The following is an 11594-nucleotide window of genomic DNA, read 5'->3' as shown; positions in this document are numbered from 1 at the left end:
AGTATACCATAATATTGTTATCGGCGATCTCTCTCTCTCTCTCTCTCTCTTTCTCTCTCTCTTTCTTTCTCGATAATGTATCCGTCATGTTATAATCTAATAACGAGCATCTTTTACAAATCGTTTATTTATGTTAACAATACAAATGATATTGTATCGCACAGTACGTTAGTCGAAACATATGTTACAGTTTATTATAAATTCTAGATTATATATCTGGGTGACTGAAAGGAAAGCTCCTAATCTTATGCGAATATAAGCGCCCACGGAGCTTTCGATAGAAATACTCGAAATGTTCCTTAACAGTTTCCTTGGTAATAATGATTTTACAACGAGTTAAACTGTAAATATATTTGATTATTTTCTCGTATACAAAAACATTTCGATGATCCTCCTTCGTCGTTATAAAATTAACATTAGTTCGCTAAGATAAGAAATCGTATATATATTTCTCTCTCTCTCTCTCTCTTTTTCTTTTAATATTTTTTCTTTTTTATCGTACGACGATAACTCGAATCATTACGTATCGTGATATACAATAATGTTCACGAATTTCTGGTCCTTTAGAAAAAACTTAACGTAAAGATTAATTCTCATTAAAAAATAACATTCATTTGATCAAGCTTTTGATACTTTTCGGAAGATTCGGTATAGAACCTTTACTTGCACTGGAAGCCGTAGGTCTCATAAAACTATGATTCTTCGTGCCGGCACGAGGTTGTAATAATCGGCTCTTGGTGGGTGCAACCTTTTCACCACCAGGTTGACAGGATATCGTTGATTGTTGTCCGATGCTACTGCCACTGCTACTGCTACGAGAAGCGATCGTTCGAGGTTTGTTCACCTGCTTTGAGATCGTATCAATTATCGCCTATAAATCATAATTATCTCATATATAATACTTACATAAGATAACTAATTAGATTTTTTTTACTTACATTATTCGTCTTTCTAACATTCCTTGCTACAGGACCAACGCTGCTACCACTGCTACTGCTCCTACTGGCAGGAATCCTAGTTACGGCTATTCGTGGATTGGTTCGTCTTTTATCGTTCTCTTTTTTTACGGTTGGCGGTAGGGGTGTATTTGAAGGACTACTTTTCCTGAGGTCATTAGTCAACGCACGAATTGCGGACGTGTAGCTACGAAGATGAGCATGAGAGGGCGCCAAATTTCTTACAGTATTAACAGAGGTAGCACTGTTCAATGAACTTCTAGAGCTACGAAGACTGCTACGAGAACCAGAACGTTCGACCTCATTTCTAATATTCGACGCCATTACAGTAGGATTTCTTTTCAATGATTCAACTTTCCTATTATTTTCACGTTTCATATTAGCCGTACGTTTTGGTAGAAAACTCTTTTCGTTGTTCGTCCCTCTAACTGGGACAGTAGTCTTTGCAAAGACATTTTTGGCTGGTTCCTTAATGATATGTCGTACATCCACTTCTTCTTCTTCTTCGTCGTTAGGTCGACATTGAGTTACGATCGTCCCGGTATAACGTAATTCAGCTGGGGAATATCGTGTAGAGTCGTGAGCGTCAGTTTCATAATTCCCTGATGACGTTTCCTGACTCAAAGATTCCGAAACTAGACTTTGGGTCTCCTCGAATCCTTCGTCGTTCAGTTCCTGATCTCTACCCTTTACAGTCGTCCCCAAAGATAACGGTGATGCATTTGTGACATTTATGTCAGGAATAAACCTATTTCTAAACATGGAGCTCTGTTTAGGAGGATCTTCCATCGTTTGGATCACCTCATTGGATACAGTTTTTCGATCGGTATCTACGTTTGAAGAGAGCTCGTTCATATCCGTTTGATCGATCGTAATTATGTGATCTTCTACGATCTTACGATCTGATACGGTTTGTTCACAATTTAGATTCCTTATAGGACTTTGATTGATCTGACTAGGTGGACTGCTGGTTACTCGAATAGCTTCCTTTACCTGACTTGGATCTATCATACTTCTGTGACGTTCACGACTACTTACGGCTCTTTCGGCTAAGATTGTCACTGGTTCCCTTGGTCTTGATTCCTGCATCACTGGACTCAAAACTGTATTGGTAACAGCTACAACAGGAGGTGGTTGACTAACAGGAAGTCGAGAGTTTCTCTGAACGTTCGAACGTGACAAATGTTGTAGATCTTCCCCTGATCGAGCAATCTCAGCCAATGCAGCATCAATCTTCTCAGTCGTTGTTGTTTCTGAATGTTTCAATTTCTCCTGCCAGACTCGGAGCATAGCATCTTCTTCCTGTCCATCTTCAGTCAACGACAATGTACTTGGTCGTTCCGTTGATTTCTCTTCGAAGATCTGCTGACTCACTGTATCTTCTTTTTTCGTATCTTTTTCCGTAGGATCGGACATTTTTTTATATCTTCTTGTTCTTCTTGTGGCCGAGTATCTATCGAAATTTCCTTAAAGAAAAATAATATATTTGTGTTAAATAATTAATACTATCCACCATCAAATCTCATTAGAAAGTGATCGTTATTTTGCAAAAGCTGAATTTATATTCAGTACAGTCATAGGATAAAGTTAATGAATATTAAAAACAGTTCACAGAGACGATAAGTTATATCAAATTACGGTTAGTTAATGATGCAAAGAATAAATAAATCAGTGTCAAAAGAGAGATTATCGAAACGAGTTAACCTACCGGTACCAAGATCAGCATTAACACTAACAGGTTTCAACGAAACAGTCTTCGATTCTCGACTTTGAAGAGAACTACTACATCTTTCTCGTTTACATGGTTCTTTCTCGACCGGTTTAACCTCCTTCGGTGGACTGATAAGTCGTCTGGTTGCCGGTGGTGTCTCAATATTATCCGAATCAATTTCAATCTTGTCACTGATGTTGCCGTTCTCATCATCAGAATTTTTCTTAACAAGCTTCGAGAATCTTCTTGTGGTTGGAGTTTGCGAGCCTGTATAAGGTTGTCGAAGATAAATGGTTAGTTCGTCCTGAGTGTTCGCATTCACCGTCTCGCTGATCTTGTTCTTCTTTCTGTCCTCTTCTCTGATCGCCTATATAATGCGTTATCATAAATAGTTTAGCTTCGAATTTATATATATATATAATCACAAAATTTTATTACATAACACATAGAATATATTTCAAGGTATTCTTTATAAAGGATAAAATAAGGTAATCGTGTAACATATAATTTTTCTTACATACTTGTAATGGACTAGGAGCAAGGATATTTTCAGTACTGAGTCTGGATCTTAGCCTACGAGAGTAACGTGGGTCAGTCTCTTCCATGCTATTTGGTACGTTCAAACTCGACTTTCGCCAAGGTGATTTATCTTTCTGCGATGGGTTCGGTTGGGCTTCTGAAAAGAAGTGGAAATACTGGAATATCTCGTGGAACTTGTATTCCAATCGGAATGATTATAATGATAACAAAAAGAAAAAATGATTTACCTTCGATGGCTTCCATCGTACGCATTACATCCGTTTTCTCAACGGATGGCCGCCAGTCGTAAACTTCGGAATAACCTTCGTGCATAGAATCGTCTTCAACCAGGGTATTTCTGATGGAGTTCTTGCCTTCACTTTCTGTACATATTGCATATATATATATATATATATATATATATATATATATATATATATAAATAAGATCGATCGATTACAGTGTTTACCGAGATTGAATTGAATCGAATTTTATTTTTAACGTTAACTTACCTGAGTCTTCGAAGGACCTACGGTTTGCTTGACGCAATTGTCTGGCCTTTCTTTGAAGTTCTTCTCCCGCACGATCTTCCTTCTCGTTTTCTGACAGCCAAGCCTCAATTTTTTGCCTCCATGCTTTCCTGTATTATATAAATATATCATCATTTTTATCTTTCATATCGCGCAATAATCCTTTGAAGGAAATGCGTTAAAGAGAGAGAGAAAAAAAAATAAAAAGAAAAATTTATGAAGCAAAAGAACGATCATCCTACCCTGGCTTTGCTTCCTCTTCTTGCAAAAATGGCTTGCTCTCGGCTAAAGGTGATGGCGAACTTGGTCTTTCTCGATCAGCCGAAAAATCGGCATTCAATAAATCGCCCCTTCGTGCTTGACCGCGAGCTCTTCGTGCCCACGATCGATCTATATAAAAATTTCGATTGATAAAGCGACTTGTTTCATTAATAAAATTGATAATAACGACAATATTCGAATAAATACACTTTTGTATTTACATGATGTAATGTGTTAAAAAAAAAAAAAAAAAATCGAGTAAAAGAATATCTATATATCTGTGAAAAACATAAGAATCTTTTTGAATCTAAAAAATAATTATACCAATAGATCATATCAATAGTCGCATTAAAATCTGATCGTTTTTACGTTCTTGTACTTTTCATTTCATATAGATTGCACATGTTATATAAAAATTTATTATATAAGGTAAATTATCATTGGAAAAGAAAATTATTTTACTAATTCGTAAACACGAAAAGTAGGTAAAATAATATGAGTTTAAACAAAACAAAGATTTTATTCATTGTTATTTTCTAATAATAAACGTATAAGTTTGCGTAAGAATAGTTTTAATTAGAATCCAAAACAATGTGAGGATGAATAATGCGAAAAAAAATTTCTTTTCCTTACAATTTCGATCGGAACGTCAAAACATTAAATCAAAACAGATCGTGTAAAAAGAAAAAGAAAATATTCCTTTTGATTCGTGTTAAATCGAAATCATGCGGAAGGAATTAGTGTAAAATTAGAATTATAGATTATCATTATAATAATTATGTGAATTAACGTTATCGATAAAATTCATAGAATGACACAAAAATTCAAATAACAAGTAAATTTACATACAAATTACGATAAGATAAATAAAAAAAAAAAAAAAGAAAAAAAAATGAAAGAAAATAAAATTGAAAATTTTTTAATTGAAAAAAAAAAAAAAAAAAGAAAAAAGAAAAAACAAGAAGACATAGATACGTATGTATGATGATTAAATGAAATAATAATTTTACATTTACGTGTCATACCTAAGCTGCCCCATGATTTTCTTTCTCGTGTATTCTCCTGACCCGAAGTTCGGAGAAAATCCATTAAATTACCATCATCGTCTTCGCACGGTATTCGACTCCTTCTTCGACGAAGGGTACCGTTAGGTGTTATGTCTGAAACATTAAAATTCCAACTTTAATGTAAAGAAAAGAAAAGAAAAGAAAGAGAAAGAAAAAAGAAAAAAGGAAAGAAAAAGAAAAGAAAAGAAAAAAGGAAAGAAAAAAAAAGAAAAGAAAAAGAAAAAAACACTAATCATTTTTATAAACAATAATTAATAAACCTGGCGAATAAGTATCTTCTTTGGTGGACTGTTGTTCAGGACCTCCAGAACACGAGCCTAATCTTCGTCGTATATTTGGTGAGCCGGTAATAGAAACATCGTCGTCCGAGGTAACAACACCGTTTTGTAATCTTTTGATCTGAAATAAATGTCAAGAAAGAAATAAAGTACAAAAGAACAAAGAAAAAAAAGTTCTATCTAATATTCTGATGTTCATTAATATTAATTTTGATAACAATAATAATCTACCTTTGCTTCGCTACGACTGTAACTTCTTTGAGGTAAGCCAGTATGGAGATCAAGAAGACCATAATCCATCAGATTACATTCAGATTCAGAGTTAGGTGTTTCTGTTTGATTACTCACTGAAAATGTTTTAAAATGAAAAAGTACAAGTATCTAATATTGCGGATTGTATAACGTTAAATAACATTTCAGAACTTTCTGTTTTCAATATTTCAATATTATTTTATTTTTTTTATCTTTTTTTTTTTTTTAATAAATTTTCTGATATTACTTATTAATATATGTTATTTATAGTATTACGATAGTAATAGTATAGTATCAGGAATTGGCCGATAACTATCGTCGAAATTTTCTACTAAATTTATAATATTTTTTTATTGATTTATTATGACATTACAATATATTATATCATAATAATAACAAAAAATAATTGAAAATTCCGATATTGATATAATATAGTATAAGAATAATATATAATATAATATAATATAAATTATAGTATAGAAATAATATACGATTGATAATATCAGAATTTTCTATTTAATTGCCTTCCTCAATATTTTCTATTAAAAGTAGTAGTATAAAAATTCTATACTTTGAAAATTCTTTTTTCATATTTTATATAACAGAATAATATTATACTATGATAATAGTATATTTTTTTTTTGTATTAGCCGATAAGTAATATCAAACTTTTTAATAAAAACTATTGACTACAGTGTTATTTATATGAATACTGAAAGTAATGTAAATTTCAACAATAGTTATCTCTTTTAATCAATCCAATTATAAATAATACAATCGAATTTCTGATAAATAACTTACGTAATCTTTTCCTAGCCATTAATTGTTCTTCACGTTGCTTTCGCCTCGCTAATACCTGTTCCTCTTGAATCCTTCGCCTTTCGTTTTCCGCGACAGCCTGATTAAATTTTTGACAAAACTGATGGAATACCCTAAAACATTCCTCTATTTTGAAGGCATTAATGTCCTCGCAGAAAAATTCTGCCAATGTTCGTCGAACGTTTTCCAACTCTTCTATGTCTCTTTTCAATTGTGCCATTTCTTGTTCAGCCATCTGCAAATTTGATGACTCGAGATTAACATATCTAATTATTTTTTGGATTAATGAATACCATAATATTTATATAATGTATATATATACATAATATGTATATATATATATATATATATATATATATATATGTATACATAACATATATATATATTAATGTAAATTTACCTGTAGAAATTGTGCCATCTGTTCTTGAATATCTATTTCAGTCGATGGTAATTGAATTTGATTCTTGATTTTCTTTATTTTGGTGTCTAATGTATTGAACTCGTTGTTTAATTGTTCGATCGTCGTTCTTAAAATTAAAAAAAGAAAAAAACAATATGAATTATAGTAATAAGACATTCTTATAATATATTTTTTTTATCGTTTAACAATATTTACTTTGTCGCTCCTTCCAAAGCACTCATGTCCTTAGCAAAATTTAGCAAATCCTTTCGTTTTCTCTCAGCTTGCTGATTTGAAAAAAAAAGAAAAAAAAAAGGGAAAGAAAGAAAAGAAAGAAACAGTGAAAAAAGATAAGTAAACAAAATTATTAACGATTATTAATTTTTTTTTTTTTTTTATTATCTTACCAAAGCTACGTAATGTATTAAATTCATTCCCGGTTTGTTCGCACGAATTTCGGTTAATTTCTGTAAAGAAGACAATTTAACTCCAGCTGCATTTCCTGCATAGCCACCCTGTATATAAATAAACATCATCAATCTCTGTAAATAAAATTATGATATAAAATTACAATGATTAATAAGTAATTATTAAAATTTACCGAATTTAAAAAGTTTCCAGCGACTAAGACCATATAAAGAACCTCATGAAGCGGTTTGTTAGTCATAAGATCCTCACCAGCAAGAATCATTGAATTTATACTTGGTTCGAGATAACTCATATTAGCAGCAAATTCTTCCTTTAAAAGCATACACTCGATTCGTAGCTTGTAACTAATCAAAATAAAAATAACATATATTTGCATTTAATAATATACAAAAGAAATTAATTAATTTCCGCGAATAACACGTAAATATATAATCTTATAATGATTTTATCTCGAGATCTTACTTAGGTACTTGAATAAGTTGAAGAAAAAATTTTTCAGCGTTTCCAAGCTTCGATTTGTCACCATCGAAATTTTTCAACATTTCCAATTCATCAACCTCCGGTAGTATCTTTAACAGACCGCGTAACTTTTCCGCGCCGATATCATCATGTCCGCCATCTTTTATCAGTTGAATTATATCTTCGTTCGAACTTAAAGAAAAAGAAACAACGTATAGAGATATATGTAAGTAAGATTGTGTTATTAATAAGATTTTATCCATTGAAATTATTATTTACCTTCGAAATTGTTTAAGAAATATATTGACGTTCAGACTTCTTTTTCCATCGAGCAGGGCAATCTAAAAAGAAAAAAAAAAAATAAACAATAAATAAATAAACAAGATCGGAGATATTAATCGACTGATCCTCTAGAAATCATTTTACCTCGGTTGGTTCTCGTCGACGTTTCTCAGCGTCCATGCCTGTTCCGTACGTCGAAGAACAAGTTACCGGTGGCATCATCGGTGGTACTTGTTGACAGAATAAACCTTCCATTTCAGCCCAATCTAAATCAGCATTTGGAAGATTTTGATGTTCGTTAGCAACTAACGACCATATATTTCGCTTGCCAATCACCTGTCGATCAATAAATAATTATACGTTGTATTTGATCTAGCGAGAATTTCAAATATTCAAATTTATTTCTACGGTGAAAAATTTCAATATTCAAATATTGAATTAGTCAATAATCTCGAAAATAACATCGGAATTTTTAATATTTAATATTCAAACAAAGAACCTTAATATTTTCTATTGAAAATTCCAATCTTATTATTGATGCAATTCAATATTATAATATTATTGTTATACTATTGTTACTTGTTATCATTGTTGTTGTTTTATAAAATATTAAAATTTCCTTTGAATTAATTATTTACCAATCGAAATATTTCCTAATGATAAGAATTTCAATATTAATGAAATATTCCTCAATGGTGATAAACACTGATATTCGAATACCTTCTTTCTTCTGGATGAGAGAATTTTAGGAAAAAAAAATAAATAGATAAAGAAATAAACAAAAAAAAAAAATAAAAAAAAAAAATATAATCTACTTTTTAACGAGATATTCAGAGATATGGAAGAAAATATATTTACCTTATGATTAGGAATCTTGTTCCAATTGATGGTTTTCATTTTAGTCTTAGGAGTTGGTGTCTCCTGTTGAGGAAGTAATCTCGCATGATTGTTGGGTACTTCAGGAGTAGGAGCACGAGTAACCTGTGGCACGTGCAACGGCGGTGGCAAAGGTGGATCCATTGGAGCATTCGAGTTAGTCGGAATAATAAAGAGTGGTGGGGGAGGAGGTGGTGGCAATACAAGACCACTGCTAGGGGGTGGATTAGGCGGAGTTGTTACTGACGTATTCGTTGCTGATGTCAACGTTGGTGCAGTCGTATTGCTCACCGGAAGTGACGCTTTTCGAGACGTACCGCACGTCTGATCGTTTCCTCGGCAATGACAGCATAGATTATTCGTCTGTAGAATAGTATTAGTATGTTTAAAGATATTCTACATCTTGCATAATTAATAAAACGTCTCGTCAATCGCTACGTCAATTTAAATTTAATTTGTTCGATAATTATTCTGTCGTTCCGACTTTAATCAAATCGTTTTAATCGGTCGCTCGTGAGCCTGAATCATAAAATTGCAATAATTATGAACTTACGAAACGGTATTGACAATTCTCGATGGACATCATCGCGAAATTTCTGGCCCATCTTTTCTGACGTAACAAAATCACGCGTTACTTTAGCGACGACAAAGTCCAATTGTGCAATCGGCGAAAGTTCGAAAAGAACAGATATGCGGCATGGATAGAAATCGAAAAATTGAAAGTAAAAGAAAAAAAAAAAAAAAAAAAAAAAAAAAAAAAAAAAAAAGAAAAGAAAAAAACGAACGTCTCGTGAAACGCGTCCTAATAAAGATTTTAACAATTTTAAAGATTTATACTGACTTGAAGACTAGGCGATCTCAGTAATTTTGTAGCGTCCTCTCGACTTTCCAATAACGTTGCACGATGGACCAATGTCTCTGCTGTGTCCCACGCTAGATCACTCGCAGCATCTTTCGGATCCAGTCGCAACAGATGCTGGAGGATGCTTAAGAATGGTATTTCCTGTGGGGTGTCTGCGATCTGAAAAGTGTTCTGCGTTTTATCAAAACTTTTCTTTGTACTTTATTTCATTATTAATAAATATTCTTTCTATTTATTAATATTTAATTAATCGCTTTAATTAACTAATAAAATATGATTTAATTTAATTATTAATAATATCAATCATTTTAATTGATATTTAATTGATTCATTCAGTTTATCATTCAAGAATTTTTTCACATTACAATTCATTATATACCGTGATACTTTTAACATTGATTCTATTATATTTTTATTGAAACTTGTCGAGTACATTAATATATTATTATTAATACATATACAAATATTTGTTATATATAAATTATTAAATATATAATAATAATAAATTAAATATTTTAATAATATAATAAAATGCAGTCTTATCTTTTTTTTTTTTTTTTTTTTTTTTTACTTTTCATATCTTCCCATATCGCTAAAAGAAAATATTCAATTTTTATTGCTTTAAGGAAAAGGAAAAGAGAGAAAAAATTCATTAAATTCGAAAGATACCATCCAAGTATATAAATTTACAAACGAAACGAAAATAATTGATAATAAATATCACTAACCTGTCCAAGAATAGCATAAAATACATCAACGTGGGAGGACAAATCGATTTCCGGTGGTCCGTTGTTCGATAATACTTCGTCGCTCTCGCGTTGATCGTCGAAAACATCCAATTGCACTCTGAGATCCGGAGCGTGGCTTTTCCTATAAGAACAATCGTCATCTTCCTGATCCGTGAACATTTTAAGCCTTTACATTTCGTCGCTCGCGCTATTTCCGACTAAAGGGACGTGTGCTTTGGAACTCGTGTGGCTTTCTTTAGAAATTCGAAATTTCCTACGACGAAGAGAAGTCACTGTCACTTTTCTTTTTCCTTTTTTTCCTTTTTTCTTTTATCTTTTTGTTCGTCCTCTCCCACGCTCGAGAAAAAAAAAAGATTCGTAGATCCTTCCCTACCTTCCCTTTTTGTCTTTCGAGAATGAAGATAATAAAGGAATGAGAATAAAAAAAAAAAAAAAAAAAGAAAAAAGAAAGAAAGAAAGAAAGAAAAAAAGAAAGAAATATAAAGGAACAAAACGAAGGAAAGAAATCTCGATTGATTTTCTTTACTATACAATATTATTCGCCGTGTGTAAGGTGTCTAATGAGAGACGCGCGAGTCGAAACAATGGCGCTTCCGTTCGAAAAGCATTCGGCCCGTTATTCGTTTCTTCCTTTACGTAGTGGGAGTGTCGGTTACGTGTTTGTCATGACGTTTAAACTTTACCACGTCTCTTACCCCGTCACGATACACCATCTATCTAACATCGAGTAACTATATATACATATACTCTTTTAAATCTCTTTGAATATAAGGGGCCTTGAGAAAAAGTTTTTATCGAAACGAAACGAAACGAAACGAATAGAAAAGAATTGAATCGAATTGCGATGAGAGTTTTCGCGCGTAACGTGGGGAAAAGTGAAAACGCAGGAAAGTTCGTGATTCACGCTATGATGGTTCTTAACAATAACTACAATTTCACGATACGTCTTTTACGAGGTGAAAAGAAGAAGAAGAAGAAAAAAAAAAAGTAAAGTAAGATTAGAAATAGATTAGGAACTTGTTTTAAATTTTAAACTAGTCGTCTCGTTAAATGAAAGGTAAACACAATAGAACGGAAATATTCGAACTTCGAGGAACGTCATTGGCGATAAATTTCAATCAATGTAGTTATCCAATAAACTATA

At 32.1% G+C, this 11594-nt stretch overlaps 1 protein-coding gene across 6 annotated transcripts in view; it reads right to left on the bottom strand.

Annotated features, from left to right (window-relative positions):
• Nucleotides 1-109: 109 nt before the first annotated feature.
• LOC124953795 overlaps nt 110-11594 on the bottom strand; it is a 30033-nt gene continuing 18548 nt past the window's right edge. For 4 of the 6 annotated variants that reach the window (XM_047505700.1, XM_047505699.1, XM_047505695.1 and 1 more), the window contains 21 exons: nt 10430-10571; nt 9681-9860; nt 8822-9202; nt 8108-8299; nt 7961-8022; nt 7685-7873; nt 7395-7566; nt 7201-7308; nt 7010-7080; nt 6794-6920; nt 6376-6628; nt 5554-5669; nt 5305-5443; nt 5003-5137; nt 3959-4106; nt 3699-3826; nt 3435-3569; nt 3189-3343; nt 2665-3034; nt 939-2422; nt 110-871 (listed from right to left, as the gene is read on the bottom strand). In XM_047505700.1, the coding sequence (XP_047361656.1) occupies nt 611-871; nt 939-2422; nt 2665-3034; nt 3189-3343; nt 3435-3569; nt 3699-3826; nt 3959-4106; nt 5003-5137; nt 5305-5443; nt 5554-5669; nt 6376-6628; nt 6794-6920; nt 7010-7080; nt 7201-7308; nt 7395-7566; nt 7685-7873; nt 7961-8022; nt 8108-8299; nt 8822-9202; nt 9681-9860; nt 10430-10571 (4948 nt within the window). In that variant the 3' untranslated portion in view covers nt 110-610. The remainder of the gene's footprint in view (nt 872-938; nt 2423-2664; nt 3035-3188; nt 3344-3434; nt 3570-3698; nt 3827-3958; nt 4107-5002; nt 5138-5304; nt 5444-5553; nt 5670-6375; nt 6629-6793; nt 6921-7009; nt 7081-7200; nt 7309-7394; nt 7567-7684; nt 7874-7960; nt 8023-8107; nt 8300-8821; nt 9203-9680; nt 9861-10429; nt 10572-11594) is intronic. The other 2 variants (XM_047505697.1, XM_047505698.1) reach the window with 2 other exon arrangements.

This window comes from Vespa velutina, chromosome 13 (assembly GCF_912470025.1).
Source record: "Vespa velutina chromosome 13, iVesVel2.1, whole genome shotgun sequence".
Classification (NCBI taxonomy): Eukaryota; Metazoa; Arthropoda; class Insecta; order Hymenoptera; family Vespidae; genus Vespa; species Vespa velutina.
Note: the sequence above shows the minus strand (reverse complement) of the source record. Positions and strands in the feature narration are given on the sequence as shown.